The 20,648-nt window shown below is 35.5% G+C and overlaps 1 protein-coding gene and 1 pseudogene across 2 annotated transcripts in view; both read left to right on the forward strand.

The window, feature by feature from the left end:
* MAP4K3 (mitogen-activated protein kinase kinase kinase kinase 3) overlaps positions 1-18,258 on the forward strand; it is a 171,690-nt gene extending 153,432 nt beyond the window's left edge. For both annotated transcript variants that reach the window (XM_061155549.1, XM_061155550.1), the window contains 8 exons: positions 717-775; positions 1,783-1,886; positions 6,759-6,930; positions 10,307-10,375; positions 10,456-10,548; positions 13,810-13,880; positions 16,097-16,152; positions 16,819-18,258. In XM_061155549.1, the coding sequence (XP_061011532.1) occupies positions 717-775; positions 1,783-1,886; positions 6,759-6,930; positions 10,307-10,375; positions 10,456-10,548; positions 13,810-13,880; positions 16,097-16,152; positions 16,819-16,906 (712 nt within the window). In that variant the 3' untranslated portion in view covers positions 16,907-18,258. The remainder of the gene's footprint in view (positions 1-716; positions 776-1,782; positions 1,887-6,758; positions 6,931-10,306; positions 10,376-10,455; positions 10,549-13,809; positions 13,881-16,096; positions 16,153-16,818) is intronic.
* On the forward strand, positions 3,378-3,472 carry LOC133065680 (U6 spliceosomal RNA; annotated as a pseudogene).
* Positions 18,259-20,648: the final 2,390 nt, after the last annotated feature.

Genomic DNA, 20,648 nt, shown 5'->3' on the forward strand with positions numbered 1-20,648 from the left:
GACTTAAGGGTATCAGGGAGTTGCTTTCTTCCTGTATAGTTTATGTGCCCCATTTCTTCTCCCAGCTGCCGCTTTCTGCTGTTGTTTTTCTGCCTACTTAGAGCATGACTCCATTCTGCTTTCTAACTTGATAAATCTTAAATTCCTGTGGGCATGGAAACTGACCACCAAGCTTTAAAATCATATAGAGCTCCCGAACAATGGAAGGCATATGAACTTTAATGTATTAACTTTTTGATACCGTTTTTATCAGAACAGAGTCCTATTCTTTTCCCAGTTTGTGGCTCGTCTTTTTACTTTCTCAGCTCTGTCTTTTTGTAAACTAAAGTTAATAATTTACTAAATACATTCAACGAATTAAATGCCACTCATAGTTTGAGGTGCTAGGGATACATCAGTGGAAAAAAAATCAAAGTTTATCATTGTTTTCCTGTATAATCTCTTTTTGCTTTTTTTAAAGTAATCCTGTGGTCATATTCTTCAAAAATCTGTATATTTTATAGTTTCATTTTTCATATTTAAATTCTTTATCCATTTGGAATACTGGAGGGGGGTTGAGAAAGGTATCCAGTTTATTCTTATTTTTAATAGATGACCCATTATGTCCGGACCAGTTTTTAAACAACTCATCCTTTCTCCACTGTTCTATAACAGTAGTATTTTCATATACTAACTTCACCTACATATATTATATATTCATTTCCATTTCCATTTAGGAAATTTGCTGTATCAGCAAAAATCCCTGAAACCAAGTGGTGTCAGAAGTGTTGTGTTGGTAAGTAACCCATGCAAAATCACGCAGCTCTCCTGCTTTGCAGAGTGGATAAGAAGATGCTGTGAGGCTCATTTGTCAATCTAGTGTAAAACCGTAGTACTCCAGGACATCCTGCCAGTAATAGTTTACTTTTCTCCCTTAAGTAAAATAAATGTATTGGCCATTCTATTTCCCTGTAAACTAAACCTAATGTAGAACTTTGCACACATAGTTGTTTCGCAAATAATTTATTGACTAAACATATGGAGAGTGACTTTATTACAGCACTTTACCATACCCTGTTCTCTGAGGAGCCTGTTACTAATCATTCACCATTCTGCTTAGTAATGGCTTCTGAGACTGCATTTGTTCACTCAGCATACTTGTTATTTACTCTCATACCTTTAATACATGAAACTTTATGCTTGTGATGTGCAAGTCATAGTCTCCTTGTTCACATACCACGAACCTAAAGTCCTCCTCAACCCCCATAACAATTAGCTGGCTGATTTGTATCTAGGAAAAGCAAAAAATTGTTTTCTTTCCTCCCTTAAAAACCTCTGAGGCAATTCAGTTCTTTTATTTGTAAACCTGCATCTTGATTAATGTCTCCATCTAATGAACACCAAAGCAGTACTGCCTCTGAACAGTACTACCAAGAGCACCCTGAATCACCTGCCCCTAAATGTGCTCCAGCTGTCCGTGTGGGAACATTTCCCCAAATCTGCTTTAAACCTGTCTTCAGGATCTTGCTGTCTCAGCTAATCTATCTGCTACCATAAGACCTAGAGTTCTTCTTCCCACCCCCTGGCCCCAGAACAACCAGCAGTTTTTGAGCATACAAATAAAAATCCTAGAAGTGATGAGAGTTTTGCTCTCCTATCTGAAAAAGTATTTCTTTTTCACTCTGCAGACTAATTAACAAATTGAACTGGCCTCCACCTTTTATTTGTTTTGGGGGCAGGCAACTATTACTGTAAAAAATTTGCATTATAAGACGACTTACATATACTTTTTTGCCTTGACAGTGAGAAATCCTTACACAGGCCATAAATACCTATGTGGGGCACTTCAAACTAGCATTGTTCTATTAGAATGGGTTGAACCAATGCAGAAATTTATGTTAATTAAGGTAAGCATGAATGTCAGCCTACATCATTTTTAGTATAAAAGCTTATCAGTTTTCCTGTTCTTTCAAGAAAACTTTTTTTCCCAATTAATTCTCAAGACAATGTAATGATTTTGGATTATATGGCAGAGTGGTGAAAATCTGCCTAATTATTAAAAAAAAACTCCATTGGCCTGATAGAAGTTTTAAAAGAGACTAGATAGATAGTTCAGGGATGTGACAGTGGAAGCCTGAAATACTGAATCACATACACAGTCTGATATCAAGAACAGGAGGTACCAAGAAAGCAGTGAAATTTTATCTGAATATGTTCTCTGGTTGACCTGTTCCATTATAGCAGAGGGACAAGTCTACAGATTGGCATTTGGCTTAAAAGTCAAGGAATAATCATCATGAAGGGGAAATAATTTGTTTTGAATATCTGCCATCCTATTAATTCACCTAGGCCTTCCGATGGGTCGTTTTTTGTGCCTTTGTGTCTCTAGAATCTTTTAATGAAAAAAAAATTTTTTTGGCCGTGCCACATGGCTTGGGGATTTTAGTTCCCTGACCAGGGATCAAACCCTTGCCCCTTGTAGGGGAAGCATGGAGTCTTTACTACTGGGCTGCCAGGGAGGTCCCTTTTAATGAATATTTTTTAACACATTTAATATTACTCAGCTGTAATTTAAATTTAGAGGAAAAGCTAACTGAAAATGTATGAAGTGCTGGCTCAGTCACTCCAAGGAAATACCAGATGAATTTTTTATGCTGTTTCCTCACTATTTTGTATAGATTAAGTAGTATTTCATGAGCATTTGCTATCTCCATACAAATTGGGATCACAATAATTGGAGTGAATTCTTCCTAAATTATATAATACAGAATTAGGATGTTAAAAGTATTGGCTTCCTGTTATTTAAATTTTTATGAGTGACTAGGGAATCTAGTTTTAATTTTCACATCAGTATTTATTAACCTCACAATTAAATAGGGCTAAAGAAATGAAAGAGTTTCAAGAATTTACCACCCACTGAAGTAATATTTCCACAAATAAATTCACTGAAACAAAAATTCTTTAAACAAAAAGCTGAAAGGCAAAATAACCTTGTAAATTGTGCAAAACAGAACTTCTGAAGCCAGCCCATTTCTGTCCACCTGGTTTTGTTCTAAGTTCCTCTTTGTTCTTATCTGTTTGACAAAAGCACAGCATATCCTAGATGGAGTGGTAAAGTGTATATAATTATTTTTCTGCAGCCCTTCCCTTCCCAGTCTTTATCCTTAGTCTGTTACAGTATGTCCTTCCTATTCCTTTCTTTCCTAACCTCTATCAAAATGAAAAATAGATTCATTACATCAATTGTTCATGGATACTAACAGTCTGATTAAACCTTAGTATGAATGAATTTTATATGTCACCCGATATGTTAAACTGCTTATCTTAATACGTAGTGAAAGATCCTCTCTATTAAAGGAATTTTTTGTATTAAGAACGTACAGGTGCTTGCTTTGATAGCACATATACTATTAATAAAATTAGAACAATACAGAGATTAGCATGGCCCCTGTGCAAGGATGACATGCAAAGTCATGAAGCATTCCATATTTTTGTGATGTAATTATCCTCTAATTAAAAATAAATATACAAAAAAGAGCATGCAAGAGAGAATATATATTTTGAAGGCATGGGAAGCTTAAAAATTAGCCATGCATGTTTTCTTTTTTCTGGGTACCAGGGAACTTGGCCCTGACTGATAAGGCCCATTGCCAGGATTCTAGGATGTTCGCCTTACATACAGTTCTACTTGTAGGCCTTCTTTAAGACTTCTCACTCTTCCCACTTTCCTTAAACTCCTGAGCAACATGCCCTTCTCCACTGTTCTTCATCTAAACCCAATTCTCCTTTCTCTGTCTCTCTGCTTTGAGATTTCTCTTGAGTGTATTTTGTTTCTATATTTGATATTATCTCAATTAGTATTTATGATGTTTCTATACTATAAATCTTACCAGATGTATTCAAAAACATTCTTATGTTTTCTGTATTCTTACTCTTCATGACATTTTATAAATTTTTGCTTCACTACACTATTTTATTTTCAATATAAATAAAAGTCATAAATTGAAGCAGATATTCATGTACTTATTACAAATCAGGCACAGTGCTATTTAATTAGACAGATAAAAATGAGTAAGAGAGAGGGTGTGGAGAAAAGGGAACACTCTTGCACTGTTGGTGGGAATGTAAATTGATACAGCCACTATGGAAGATGGTATGGAGATCCCTTAAAAAACTAGGAGTAAAACTATCATATGACCCAGCCATCCCACTCCTAGGTATATACCCTGAGGAAGCCAGGGTTGAAAAAGACACATGTATCCCATTGTTCATTGCAGCACTATTTACAATAGCTAGAACATGGAAGCAACCTAGATGTCCATCGACAGATGAATGGATAAAGAAGTTGCGGTATATATACACAATGGAATATCACTCAGGCATAAAAAAGAATGCATTTGAGTCAGTTCTGATGAGGTGGATGAACCTAGAACCTGTTATACAGAATGAAGTGAGTCAGAAAGAGAAAGATAATTATCATATTCTAACACACATACACGGAATCTAGAAGAACGGTACTAAAGAACTTACTTACAGGGCAACAATGGAGAAACAGACATAGAGAATAGACTTATGGACATGGGGAGAGGGGAGGAGAGGGTGAGATGTATGGAGAGAGTAACATGGAAACTCACATCACCATGTGTAAAATAGACAGCCAGCGGGAATTTGCTGATGGCTCAGGAAACTCAAACAGGGGCTCTGTGTCAACCTAAGGGGTGGGATGGGAGGGAGACGGGAGCGAGGTTCAAGGGGATGTATGTATACCTGTGGTTGATTCATGTTGAGGTTTGACAGAACAACAGAATTCTGTAAAGCAGTCAGTTATCCTTCAATAAAAAGATAAAAAGTGAAAAAATGAGCAAGAGAGAATTATTTCCCTCAAGGACCATTATCAGTAGCAACTGGCATTGAAACTATTTTATGGGAACACTCTTCTGCTAGTGACTTATACATATTGTTTAGTTACTATTGGACGCTAAGTAGAAGTCACAATCTGTTGGTTTTCTAATTTACTGAGGAAAAAATACAGAAGCATTGTTTTCTTCCTGTCCTACTGCTGTTTCCACATTTCAAAGAGAATTATTTTAAATATTTTACTTAATTAAAAATAGGACAGATTTTATCCAAAGCACGTCCCCAGGTAGTAGGGATGCTCCCAGCAAGCTTGTGAGGAGGGTGTTTGTTGAAGGCATGTCTAGAGCTCTGGGATGGAGGTACTTAGGCAGTTTCGGGTAAGGAGCAATGTGGGAACAACAGGTATGGGCAGTTTCACCTTCCAGTCGTGAGGATCACACTGCATCTTCTGACGCTTTAAGACAATTGGCTGTGGTAGCCCCATTTCAACACCTGTTTATTTTCTCTGTAATTTATTTTCTTTAGAATTTATAAGTAAACTACAGGATTTTAAAATATATCAATTTCAGTAGCTTTTAAAGATACTAACAGTAGCCATTGGGAAACATAATGAAAACAGCCCATTCATAGGAGCAACAAAAATAAATTATATTAAAAGTAGACTTAATAAAATATGTGTAAGACTAATATATTTTTTTAAAACTTTTTTATTGTAAGGAAGAACACTGCTAGCACCCCAGAGCTCCTCATGGCACCACCCCCCTACAAATCAGCTCCCTTATTTTCCATTTTTACCATTGTTAGCACATACCCCTAAACATTAGCATTAATCTTACATGATGTTTCAACAGTATGGAAATGGAATCATATTCATTTGGGTCTGACTTCTTTTGTGCAGCATTGTATTTGTGTACTTGTTGGATATAGCCATAGTTTGTTCATTTTGATTGCACTCTAATTTCTGATTGTGTGAAACTCATCATTTTATCTGTTTTAGGTTGGGTTACTTCCAGTTTTTTTGTCATTCTTAGCAGTGAAGCTTGTGTATATACTTTCGGATATGTCTCCTGTGTGTGTGTATAGTCATGTTCTGTAGGTTGTATAACTAGGAGTGTTTTTTCAGGGTTCTGAGAGATGCATACCTTTGGCATTAGTAAGTGATGTAATTAACCACTGTGATTATACCAATTTGTTCTGCCACCGTCAGTGTTATGAGCGTCTGTCTGCTTTTCTCTGAGTAATATCCCTTATTATTCTCGTTCTTGTGGTGGATGTGTATAGTTATCTTGGTTTTATTCCCTGATTACTAATAAAGTGAATGTTTTCTATTTTTCCAGAGTTTCAGAATGTGAATTTAGTCTCTTTGTAGTAAAATAAAAATAATTTTAAACTTATGTATAATGAAAATCAGTTGCATTATAACTAAGTTAATTTATTAAATAGAATCACTTGAAATACAGGGCTGATTTCTTTTGTGGGGTTTTTTTTTTTTTTTTTCCCTGTCCACACTTATAAGAGGAATGTCTCTTGCTAATGAGCATTTCAGTTTTCTCACCCATGTTTGCTCAGTTGGATAAGAAGGCAGAGGAGTATTACTGAAGCGCAGTGTCCAATTAGAAAACAAGAGACTGTACCTCAAAGGGAGGAGGTACAGCCGCGCAGTTGCTGGATCTGTTTCCAAGTCTAATGCTAAAATGTGTGGTATTTAACTTAAAAATTACAGTGCTTAACCTAAAATCTTTATAAGATGTTTCATAATTTGGATTTTTCTGCATAACCTGAGTTTCTGTGAGAAGAAGCAATCTTTATAATAGAGAGTACTCTGTTATGTATTTTCATGAAACTAAACATTCTTAACGGCATACCCATGAAATTATTTGGCTTCTGTTTTCCCTTTTTAATGTATTTTGTCTTCTTTCTAGCACATAGATTTTCCCATACCGTGTCCGCTTAGAATGTTTGAGATGCTGGTGGTTCCTGAGCAGGAGTACCCTCTAGTCTGTGTCGGTGTCAGTAAAGGGAGAGACTTCAACCAGGTGGTTCGATTTGAAACAGTCAATCCAAATTCTACCTCTTCGTGGTTTACAGAATCAGGTTTGTGGTTTTTATTTCATTATTAAGGCCAGTGCATAGACTGGTTTTGTAAGTAATAAATTTACTATGTTTTTCATCAGGCAAGTACAGTGCATAAAAATCCAGTCTTGAGTAACTTATTGAACTGGAAAAAGAGAAGATGACTTGCTTTGAAATAGCTAATTTGTTTGACATATTTAAAACATTCTGGTGGCTCCCAAACTTGAGTGTGTGTCAGAATCACTTGTCTGGGTCCCACCCCCAAGTTTTTCACTCAGTAGATCTGGGTGGGGCTTGAGAATTTTCAATGTGTAGGTTCCCAGGATGTTGACGATGTTGATACAGGGACCACAAGTGGAGAACCGCACATATATATACAAACCTTGTTGTAGTGCAAGTTGTATCCGACTGTTTGCGACCCCGTGAACTGCAGCACACCAGCCTTCTCTGTCTGTCACTCACCTCCCTGAGTTTCCTCAAACTCACGTCCATTGAGTCAGTGATGCCATCCAACCATCTCATCCTCTGTCACCCCTTCTCCTTTTGCCCTCAGTTTTTCCCAGCATTAGGGTCTTTCCTAATGAATCGGCTCTTCGCATCAGATGGCCAAAGTATTGGAGCTTCAGCATCAGTCCTTCCAATGAGTTATTCAGGGTTGATTTCCTTTAGGATGGACTGGTTTGATCTCCTTGCAGTCCAGGGGACTCTCAAGATTCTCCTCCAGCATCACAGTTCAAAAGCATCAATTCTTCAGCACTCAGCCTTCTTTATGATCCAACTCTCACATTCACATATGACTGGTGGAAAAACCATAGCTTTGACTATATGGACATTTGTCAGCAAAATGATGTCTCTGCTTTTTAAAACACTGTCTAGGTTTGACACAGCTATTCTTCCAAGGAGCAAGCATCTTTTAATTTCATGGCCACAGTCACTGTCCACGTTGATTTTGGAACCCAAGAAAATGAAACCTGACACTGTTTGCACATTTTTCCCATTTATTTGCCATAAAGTGATAGGACCATATGCATGATCTTAGTTTTTTTAATGTTGAGGTTTAAGCCAGCTTTTTTACTCTGCTTTTTCACCTTCATCAAGAGGCTAATAGAAAAGCTGATTTATATAAAAAGGAAAAGCCACATTAAGTATATTTTCCAGTATATTTTTATAATTGATACACAGGTACTACCTGGGAACTTTAATAAATATTTTTAATGATTTGTAATTAGGATACAAATTATTAAGTAAATAGTAAAGCACCTCCAAAGTGTTGAAGGTGCTTGAAAATAATTCTTTTATATAATTTATTCCCTAAATTTTGATCTACATTGCCCAGTTGTAGCAGATTTCTTCCTTCATAGCTTGTACCTTAGGAAATAATAGCTCCAATTAATGAGTTTTTTACATAAATTTGTTCATAGTTTGAAACCCTCAGTTGCATTGTTGCAGCCCATACACATTGGCAAAACTTGGCTTTGGTGGTAAATAAATCTGATTAAACTGTTACACTTTAAATAAAACATGACCTTAAAGGTCTTTTTGTTTTTAAAACACTGTGTTTGTTATGAAGCTCCTTTTGTGTTTTTGCCTAAAGAATGACATCGTGCAATGTTTGGCTGTAAAATAGGCATGGCTATTTTTGAAGGTAATTTTTAAAGGTCTTGCAAAGGCCCTTTGCTCAGAGTCTTGGCAACTTAGAGAAGTGTTAAAGAACCAACTTGCCAATAAATATTGATTAGTCAGGAGTTTGTTGGAAGCCTGAAAGTGTTCATAAAAGGAAAAAAATTAAGAGACGGAGGTTTTTGGCATTGAAAAAAAAAAAATGATCACACATTTAGACACATTCAACAGAAGTCTAAAGATAATTTCATGGCTGCTGAAGCCCAGGGAATTTGGAACAGCTCTCCATTGAAGGAAAGCATGGCCTGCCCTTGGCAACATTATGTGGCTTCTCTTTGGCTTCCTCAAATTCTCTTGTTAAATTCTCCCTTTAGACAGTATGTACCCTTTCAGACACAGGGTTAACTCCTGCTTTCTAATTTCTTCCCTTCTATTGTTGGTTGACTAATATTTTATTTAGTGAATTTCAGTTGTCTTATTTCTCCCAACCATTTTAACTTTAAATCCTTTTCTACTAATTGTTTAATGAAGGGCCTTTCATTTCCTGACACAAGAGTTTTATACCTTCCATCCCATGAACTTTTGATTGCTTATCTTAGCATAATGAAATCCCTTTATTAGAAGTTAAATACAACAGATATAATTCATTTCTGATTTTGAGATGATGGGGTTCAGTAAGAGGGAGAAAGTATGTTTAAGGTTTTGTATGAGCTGAAATTATAAGCTGTGGTTTCCTAAACTCTGCTGCAGTGTGGAATCCACTTGAGAAGATTTTAAGACTCTTGATACATCAAGTCATACACACATACCCCCATTTAAATAAGAATATCTGGAGGTGGCAGCTGGACATCAGTAGACCTCCAGATGACTTCAGTGTTTGGAAACTAATTATTATAATCAATTTGTAAATCTCATTTTCCTGGCTTTCTATCTAGTAATGCTAGACTGACTTCTTGACTAATTTTCACCAAATGTGTAAGAGTTACAAAGATCTGGTTGGCCTGATTTACAGGAGGCCTGTTCCATATCCTTCCAACCCTGGCTAGTCACAGAATATGTGTGAAAGTCTGAACTACAGCTGCCCTTGGATTTATTAAGATTCTAAATACTATGGGAAGTAAAAAACTAGACTGATAGACTAGACTTAAGAACCACGCTCCAGAAACAAAGGCCTGTAGCTCAACAGTTTTAGCTTTGATATTCGTACAAAGTTTGGGATATCTTACTTCTCACTTCCTGGAAAACTAAGTCATTTAAGTGTTTTAGGTTTGTTAGAACTTGGATAAATCATTATTATAAAAATAATGCCTCTGCATTTTTATGGTGCTTCATACTTCTCAAAATATGTCAGTATTTTTTTAACTCATTTGTATTCAAAGTGATTAACTCTGATACATTCATTCAGTAAATATTTATTGCATGTTCTAGGCACCACATATAATGATGTACGAAGTACAACCCTTGGTCTTCTGAGCTTAAAATCCAAAATTAATCATTGCCATAGTATAGAAGATTGGACTCCTAATCTCACATATGAATAGGATAGTGGCATCACCAGTAGCAATGACGATAGCTAACCCTCCATTAAGCAGTCTCTCAGTTTAGCTCTCGTATCAGAGTTTGAACCCAAACCCATCTGAGTCAACCATTGCATGTGTATGACTAAAAATATATATCTATTTCAAATTCAGTTATATTCAGAATTCTTTTTTTAATGTCTCTGTGCTTTAAATATTACTGTTTCCTGTAAGTTTTATCAAGTTTGTTTGTGTTGTAGATACCCCACAGACAAGTGTTTCTCACGTAACGCAACTGGAGAGAGATACCATTCTTGTATGCTTGGACTGTAAGTTTTTGTTTATGAATATCCTTATCTTAATAAGATTTCTTTTATCTTAGTTTCTGAGTGACTTTTTTCCATTATAGGTTGTATAAAAATAGTAAATCTCCAAGGAAGATTAAAATCTAGCAGAAAATTATCATCCGAACTCACCTTTGATTTCCAGATTGAATCAATAGGTAAGTCAGAGTTTTGTGTTTCTTGTTTGATTGCATTATCAGCTGCTTAGAATAATTTGTCCGATAGTTATTTGAAATTATAAAAATATATTACTAAGGACTCATTTTTTAAAATATAGGATATAATGAATATGAGGTGTCAGTCTTTGCTTTTACATATTCCCTAAAATAGTTTAGCAACTTTGATATAATCGATAAATAATGTTGTCTTCCCTACAGATTGGGCATTTTCAAAATAAATAATTAAATATTGTTATTCATAACCTAGTTATGAATTTCCATTTTCTTTAGACTCCTGTTGAGTTTCCCAATAAGTGCTTTACAGTTTAGTATAATCTATTATTTTTGCTGTTGGTATCTACTGATCACAGATCCTTAAGCATATGGAATTTCCTTCTTGCTATTTTTACATTATGCTTGGTAAGAATTTTTTCTGGAAAAAGATTTCTTACAGAATCAGTATTCTAAAATGATTGCATTCCGGAAAAATAAGGTTAAATGACTATAATAGAGAGAATGCTGATGAATATGATTTGGTAGTTAATTTAGCTGTACACTGGTTTTTCTGATGTCCTTTATCAGTAAAGATCCTTGCATGTATATGCATTAGCAGAAGGTAAGGGTCAAGGGCAGATAGTTCATTTGTCTCTCTTGGTCCTATTTTTAATCTTTCTCCCAATTAGAATGCCTCTCTCCAACCAGCAGACACTGATGATAATAAGTCAGTTTTGAGGGACATCTGCCCAGAATGTTGAAATGGAATCCATACTTTAAAACACATGGCCAGGTCAAAAAAAAAGACAAAGAACAGAAACTCGAAGTGATACACCCTCATGAGTGGTAAAGAAAACTAGCGGTGTCCCACAGAAGATGGGGAACCAGAGCCAGGCATGTTGTTTGAAGCACCTACTAATTAAGACTCCCCACATAAGGCCTGGTGGCTTTATAGGGGATTTTTATTCACTATTAAAAGAAAGAATAGTCCCTTTCCTATATACAAACTGCTTCAGACTGTAGACAAGAAAGGAATGAAGAATAAATCAGTAACACTCACTTCAGTTCAGTCGCGTCTGAGTCTTTGTGACTCCAAGGAGTACAGCACACCAGTTTCCCTGTCCATCACCAACTCCCGGAGCTTGCTCAAACTCATTTAGCACTGTTGATAGTGAAATCAGTTAAATTACACAGAAAACAAAGTTTCCCAATCTCATGAAAACAAATTTTGGAAAATTTATATAAAATACTAGCAAATAGAATTCCGTATCATCAAATAGTAGACTTTATCTCAGAAAAGCAAAGGTAGTTCAGCAGCAGACAATTTATTTATGTATTGCACATTAAAAGCAAAAAGTTACGTAACTCTTCAGCAGATGCGCGAAAAGCATTCAGTAAAATCTAAGTCATTCTTGGTTTTTTAAAAAGACAACTTTTTAGAAATTAACAGTAAAAGGAAATGTCCTTCATATAGTACAGCCTATTAAAAATATTGTTTAATGGTTAAACTGATTTCCCATTAAATTAGTTAATGAGGGAGGTTTGCTGTCATCATATTACAACACAGTCTCATTAGACTATGAAAAGGGAACTATGAGAATTAGAAAGAAATAAGCAAAATATCCTTTTTTGCTGATGGTATGATTATCTACTAGAATATACAACTCTATTAGAACCAATAAGAAAATTCAAAATTGCTAGATTTGAATAACATAGATGGATAGCTTCTTGACATGCCAGTAAGATGCATAGGAATAAATGTAGTCAAACATGTGTAAGATCATTACCTAGGAAATTCCAAGTTATCTTTTAAAAGCATAAAAGAAGATTTGAACAAATGAACTACACCGTGTTGATGTATAGGAAGACTGAATATGGGAAAGATGTTAGTTCACAAATTAATCCACTCATGCAATGCATTTGCAGTAAAAAAAACCCCAGTAAGGTATTCTTGTGCCACTTGATAAGATGATCTTAAAATTCATAAGGATAAGCCAAAGGCCAATAATAGTAAAATAAATTTTGATGAACACTTGCCCTCCTTGATACTGAAACTTACTCTGAAGCCATAGTGATTAAGACAGTGTGGGCTCAACACAGGGATACATGGAAGACTGGAACAGAAGGCTCAGAAGTAGACCTACGTGTAATTGGGTATTTACATCATATGTCAGTGGGGAAATGATGTTTGGTTCAACAGATGATGCCAGGACAATTTGTTACCTGCGGGAAACAAATTAAGATTCTTCACTGAATATACACCAAAATATATATTAAATATTTAAATACAGAAAGCAAAACTAGAATTTTTAGAAGGCACATATCCCAGTAATTCTATTTCTAGGTATCCACTCCAGAGACAATTTTGCACATGTACGTAGGGAGAGGTACAAGAACGTTTAGGGCTTTCCAGATGGTGCTAGTGGTAAAGAGCCTGCCTGCTAGTGCAGGAAGCATAAGAGACATGGCTTCAATCCCTGGGTTGGAGAGACCCCTGGAGGAGGGCATGGGAACCCACTCCAGTGTTCTTGCTTGGAGAATCCCATGGACAGAGGAGCCTGGCGGGCTATAACCCATAGGGTCTCACAGAGTCGGGCACAACTGAAATGGCTTAGTACGCACACATGCACAAGAGTGTTTATTGCAGCATTGTTTGTAATAACAAAAAAAAAAAAAATTAGAAGCATCATTTGGTTCCTCACACTAAATATATGAAAGTTGGAAACATACAATATAAAGTTCACTGATCATGTGAACTCACTGTGTTCTAATAGTAAAAATATGCATGAGAACAACAGATACCACATATGTACGGTGGTTATCTCAGGGAGGGAAGAGGGAAAGGCTAATGGAACTGGAGGAGGAGTATATAGGGATGCTGGCAGCATTTGTTTTTATTTAAAACAAAGAACAAATATGGGAAAATGTTAGGATTTAAGTGTTGAATGGCAGATACATGTGTTTTTGTGTCATTCTCCTATTTTTCTATATGTTTCAAATATTTTCACAAAACAAAACTTCCTAAAGCAAAAAATATTTTCAGTGAATTTTCTTTTTCTTGCCAAAATATGAATCAGTTCAATAAAGTATTTATGCTGTTTAGTTTATACTGTGTAGTATGTGGTGTGGTAAAGATGCCATTATAAATCTGGAATGACTAACAGTTATTAATTGAAATATTATTCAAGGGAGAAAGAGGGGTGAAATGATGCTTATTGGTTGAACTTCTGTACCATTAACAGTAACTGAGCTGTTCTTACATGTTAGTTTGCCTACAAGACAGCGTGCTAGCTTTCTGGAAACATGGAATGCAAGGTAGAAGTTTTAGATCTAACGAGGTAAGTGATCTTTTTTAAAATTACAACCATTAAATAGTCCTGAACTTTGGAAAATTCCTGATTGGTGCAACAAAATGTTACATTTTCTGTATTCAATTTAGTGATAAAATCAAGAGCACATACTTTATAGCCCCCCCTCTCTGTCCATTAAGTCAAACAAGTTCCGTGCATTATTTTTTTGTGCTTCCAGATAAGCACCCTTATATTCAGAACAGGAGCTTCCTAAATACTGCTAAAAGTGAGCCAGCTCTGATGTTCTTTCAACTTTCCCAGACCATCACCTGGAGCAAGAGTGCAGATGAGGGCTCTCTCTGTCCCCGAAGCACCTTTTCTGCTTTGTATTTCAGAAAAATGACCAGTGTAGGCTCCAAGTAAAGGGTTTCCCTGAAAGTCAACTTGCCTCCTGTTTCTGGTACCCTTATCTCGCTATCCTTCCTTCCTTAATTTAACTCCAAGTCATACGACGTATTCAATTCAGTTCATCATTTATGCCAGAAAGTGCTGGGGTTACAACATGAGCAAGACTTGGTACTTGTTCCTTAAAATATTACAGGCAAGTAAAATCATCCTGAGTTCTTTGAGTAATCCCACGCCAGTCTCAATAGTATGACTTCTACTTGAGCACTGGAGGGAAAGGAAAACATTAGGTGCCTTGAGTAAGAAAATAGCTTATTTGTGTTTTAAACTGTTACACATTAAGCTCAGAGTATTTCTCCTGACCTAAGTAAACGGTACTGGTAGAATGATCATGAGTGTGGGTTTCAGAGAAGATCCTGGGATTTAGTCTCAGTTTTCCTCTTCAGTAACTGTGACCTTGGCACTTCACTTCACTTCTCTTTGCCTGTATTTTTTCATCTGTGAATTGAGGATAACAGTATGTTACTTACCTCATAGGGTTGCTAAGATTAAATGAAAGGAAATAAGTAATGTGCTTGGCATAATGCCTAGCCTATAGTAAGTATTCAAGAAAGGTGGCTGCCAGTGTGTTTCTAGGAGTTATTGCCACAAGAGGACTCAAGAGGAAGATTTTTTTTTAATCACCTGAGGAAATGGAACCTAGAGATAAGAATAGTCAACAGCTAATAAACACCAGACAGAGAAAGAAAAGCATTGTAGGCTGAATAGAAGAGAATGGTTTAAAAAAAAAATCAGTTTGTCCCAAAATATCCTGAGGTACTTTTTCAGACTGCTTAGATACCCCTTACTAAATACAACCCCTCCGAAAATGGTCTGTCCTTTAAGTAGGCAAATCCCAAAATGCATTGACAATCAGTAATGATGAACTGCTACTATTGAAGTGAGCATGTTAGATCCTTCAGGCGTGCTGAGTTACAAAAGAAGTCAAGAATCACTGCTGTTTCCAGAATAATTTTATTTTCAAAATCAAATTGTTTTTTTCAGCCTACTAGATTTGGGGGAGAGGCTACTGCCATCCCAAATTATAATTGGGAATGTTTTGCATTTAATAAGCAATAAACAGTGGGTTTATCTTTCTCCTGTAGACTTATTCTCAACTCCCCAACTGGTGCTTGGTCACACTGAGGACTTCTTTAAAGATGTATGCCATCAGAAAATATTATTTCAGGAGACTGGGAAAGAAATGGGAAAGAGAATTGTTATCTACTGAGCATTTTCTTAACTAGGCATTAAACCCACTAATACTTAAAAGAATATGCAAGATACCACTGAAAGGTAGATACTGTCTTTCCCTTTTGGCAGAAGATAAACTACTTCCAACAAGTTACATACCTTTTGCAGTTGTCACTACTAGTCGGTGGGAGAACTGGGATTGAAACTGGAATCAGGAGTTTGTCCCGTCACACTACATTGCAGCCTTTTAAGTGGAAGGACCAGATACAAGTGCCTTACTGCTGCGAGAGCCTTGCTGTTAGCATTAGGGTAACTGATAAGAGGTTTCTGATAAATAAAATGGACTAGGTGCTTTGCTTTTAAATTTTTCCCTGGGAGCCTATATTCCAGGCAAATGGTTTACTACGCTCATGTTTTATGATTGATTCAAAATCAGCCGTATTTTTCCTAGACTAACAAATGGACAACATAACCTGTGCGCTGACTTAAGAAAGTTAATGGTCATACAGGGGTTCTGTTTCCATCTTAGGAATTATATTTCTTTTCTATAGAGTTATAAATTAAATGCCCACAAAAAATTCTGCATCTTTCATTTCAGAAGTTAAATTGGTATTTTCCTTGAACAGGTAACACAAGAAATTTCAGATAGCACAAGAATTTTCAGACTACTTGGATCTGACAGGTAGGAAAAGTGGTTGTATTAAATACATAGTTCTAAACATGTTTTATAAATCCAGCATAAAACTAGCTTCTTTTTCAAGAGAACTGGAATTTCTGCAGTAATATATTCATTATTATATTTTTTATGCTATAAGTATTCACAGAAAGTTATGAAGCCTTTGACAATGAGCCTGATCTTCCAAGTAACAGGAATACATAGATGTTGTCAGTACTAGTTTTGCATTAAACATAATATCTCAAATATGATTTACAGCACAAGAAAGAAGAAATACCATATGCTAGCAAACAGAAAAGTTTTTAGTATAGTACCAAATAGGATTTGGGGTTCTATTTTGATTTATTTTCTGACTCTTGAACTACACATTGTTTTTAGAATTCATAATAAGAATTAAGTTTCCCCTACTGATTCCTGGTTATAGTTTTACCCCCTCTGGCTCTTAGAACCGCACTGGCTTAGAAGAGAGTGGCAGGCAGCAAAATTACTTCCCAGAGCTAGAACTGCCTCTTTAATCAGTGATTTGCAAATGATTTCTGCCCACATAGCAAATAAGCAGCATTTATTAGAGGCATATGATAAAGAAGCAATAGAAAATTTTCTGGTAACATTAGTTTGTAAGAATAACTTTGTTTTGTTATATGTTTTAAATGTGTTTGTTTACTATTTTAGGGTCGTGGTTTTGGAAAGTAGGCCAACTGATAACCCCACAGCAAATAGCAATTTATACATCCTGGCGGGTCATGAAAACAGTTACTGAGAAATGTGCTTTGACAGTTAACTATAGAAGGAAAGAACACTACCACTGCAACATTAACGGATGCTTGAAGCTGTACAAAAGCGCAGTTACCTGGCTTCAGTGACTTGTAATTTATTGTGGCATGAGACAAGATGGGGCAGTTTTTTGTTTTAAGTGGTATGGATATATTTAGCATATTGAACCACACAAGTGCTTAATACATTGTTATGTAATCTTTGTACATATAGGCAGTATTTTTCTGTGAAACTTCATATTGCTGAAGACACACACTAAGAATTTATGTAGATAATGTACTTTTATGAGATGTACAAGTAAGTGTCTTATCTGTACAGATGTAAATGTTGAAAATTCAATTGGGATTAATATTTTAAGAATTGTTTAGTATATTCTTGGGTGTGGCTATATTACAAAATGGGATGCTGGCAATGAAACCCGTACCTTTAACACTATTGTATTTTTATTATATGTAATTTAGTAATATGAAGATAAATCTTGTAACTTTTAAAATTGTAATGGAGGCTGTAATCATTTTATAATCTTGTTTTTAATTTTAATGCAAGTACACTGGTGTGTTTATATTTGCACAAAGTATTGATATGTGATGTATTAAGTCACAAAAGTAAGCTGTGACATTGTCAATATGCATTTGGTTCCACAACATCTTTTTAAAATGTATTTGGATTGTTTTCGACGTGAAACAAACCAATCAACCCCTTGTTGTAGTAACTGGTCTTTTTTATATTTCAGCAGAATCCTATAAGATTGCTTGTCTCTGCTTAAAAACAATATCTTTGAAAAATTTTTGAATCACAGAATAGCGGTACCGTGATGTAGCACTGCAGTTTGTCTGAGTTACAATATGCACAGAGTATGTTAGCATTATCAAACAGTCCACACTAAACATTTCATATAATCACCTTGAAGAACTATAACATTCCATAGAGTGAATCAGTTCAAATTTCTAGTGGAATTTTTACTTTTGTTGGCCTTATTTTATGATCATTTTCATGTTTCTTTTAATTTGGAGTATTAACACTTGGCCAAAATAATTTAGTTACTACCTCATATAAACAATATAATGGTTACTACACATCACAGGAACTTAGTTTTGGTTAAAGTCATTTTTGATTGCTTTTTTCCCAGTGGAATATGTATATACCAAGTTTTAGAAAAATGCACACTTTTTGCTCTTTTTTGGTATATGTTCTTTATATTTTAATGTGAGTATATAAACAAAGAACAAACTAAATTGTGATTTATGGTCTTCATTTATTTTAATTGACAATGCTTTTAAATATGTTCCTGATTGTACATAGTGTAAAATAAATATGTTTTTTAACATGCTGTTGTATAGTAGCTTGTCATCTGGCTTAATCTGTATATAGTAAGATTAAAGCATATTAAGGAGAAAAGTGTTTTTAATTACTCTGCATTAAATCCTTAAGTAACCATTGTGATCCTTCAGATCTTGATATTTCAATATGATCTGTCATCTAGATTTCATAAAAGAGTAATATTCCCACATTTGCAGGCTCTTCAACTTTCTGATCAGGAAAATCACAACATTCATAATTTTTTAGTTGGAGGAGAAGTCGGCAAACTGCATTCCTGAGCCCAGTCCTGCTTAATGCCTATTTTTATAAATTAAATTTACTAGGACAAATACATTTACATGTTGTCCATCGCTGCTTTCACCAAAAAAAAAAGACAGTTTTCCCCAAAAAAGTACATGACCCACAGAGCCTAAGATATTTACCATCTGACCATTTATAGAAAGAGTTTGCTGACTCCTGGTTAGAGAAAGGAAAGAATTCTGGGGAATGCATTTCTGAAGGCAAGGAGGGCAAAGTTAGATGTAGGAAAAATGAGTTGGGGACTGAGAGGTGACATTTCAACTCTTGTTAATGCTTCTGCCTGTTATTATGATCTTGGATAATCTCCTTGACTCCAGAACAGTTTCCTTATCTAAAACTGACTTCTAAATTATACAGATGTTAAAAATCATCAGTCATGTATATTTATCACTTTGCCCAAATACATTGTGACTAATCTTAGCATTAATAATAATGATTGTTTTAAGGCTTCCTTGATGGCTCAGACGTTAAAGAAATGCAGGGAAACCCAAGTTCGATCCCTAGGTCAGGAAGAGCCCCTAGAAAAGGGAATGGCAACCTACTCCAATATTTTTGCCTGGGAAATCCCATGGACAGAGGAGCCTGGTGGGCTATAGTCCGTGGAGTCGCTAAGAGTCGGACACAACTGAGCGACTAACACAGTGACTGTTTTAAAAACAGATCTTTATCAGTATAACATGATCATCAATTTGTTGAAAAACAGATTTCCTGAAAAAGATTTTTAAGAAATCAATATTCTGTCCTTGGCATTTATAAATGAGATTGTTGATCCTTTTCCTGGTCCACATATTTCTAGTTTCCAAATCCTGTAAATTATATAAAGGGTCACATCTCAGAAAAAGGTAACCTTCACATTTAACTGTCTAGCATTTCAAAATATTTCCAGAAGATAAAATATACAACTAGTTGTGTGTTACACATGGGCTTTTTAAAACTACAGACCCCTGGAATCAGTCTTTGAGGGAAGGGCTCAATAACCATGTTTTTATAAAGTTGTACAAATGACTCTGATGTGCAGTGCTTCATGAGAACCACTGGCCCAATGTTGAACTTAAATCAGTGTTTCTGAGTGTGATCCAAGTATCACTTGACTGAGAAAGAATAATCAGTGGTGACACTCAAGAATGCAAATTTGAGGGCTCCACCTACAGCTTGTGATTGAGAATCTTTATTTAGTAAACAGGAAGAGAGTCACTAACTGAAAGATTTTATTTCATTGAAGTTCAGAGTTGTCTATCTTGTGAGCTAGTTTCTTGGACATTGGTGTTGAAAATGATACCAATTGTTTCTAGGCCTTATTGGCATCATTCATTGCTAGTGTGTTACTGATTTCAGTAGAGACCAGAAAATAAAGGACAGGCATCACTTTTCACCATTACTAGTAGATGAAAGCATGCTATACTAAATAGTGGGTAAACACTAAATAGTATTATATGAGGGAATATAATAATAAGTGCCCGATGAATGTGTTTGTGCTATTCCACATATTTTCCATAGATTCTCCCATGGAAGCCCCAAAACAGCCCAATGAGGTGAGTATCGTTAATGCCATTTTACAGATGAAGAAACTAAGGCACCGAAAGATTAAATAACTCGCCCAAGAATATAGCTGGGAAATAGTGGAGCTAGGATTTGAACCTAGGCACTTGGTTCAGAGTGTATACTCTCAACTACTATGCTAAACTATGTACGGCACAGAATATATGCAGTATATCCACTACCCTCTGAAATACACCCTAGCCATTTCTGCCCTGAAATTACACTTACTTTCTCTAGGAATTGGATTTCAGATTCTGATTTTCATGGTCTCTTTGCAGCAAAAGAAATTAACTTTCTGTCTTTTAATTTTTCACTTTATCAAAAAAAGATTTTCCATATTCAAAGTGTTTTGTGTAAGAATAAAAGGATTTGCATATAATTGATTTTACCAATAAACCTTATGAAACACATCTAGTCAAAACTCATTACAAAGACTTGACTTTTCAAGTTTCCTCTGGTGAAATAATTGTTTAACCAGCAAACATTGATCATTCACAGTGGGTCCAAGTACATTACTAGATCATCATTTCCAATATTCCAGGAGCACATTTGGATGAATAAGTAGATTT

This window comes from Dama dama, chromosome 11 (genome assembly GCF_033118175.1).
Source record: "Dama dama isolate Ldn47 chromosome 11, ASM3311817v1, whole genome shotgun sequence".
NCBI lineage: Eukaryota > Metazoa > Chordata > Mammalia > Artiodactyla > Cervidae > Dama > Dama dama.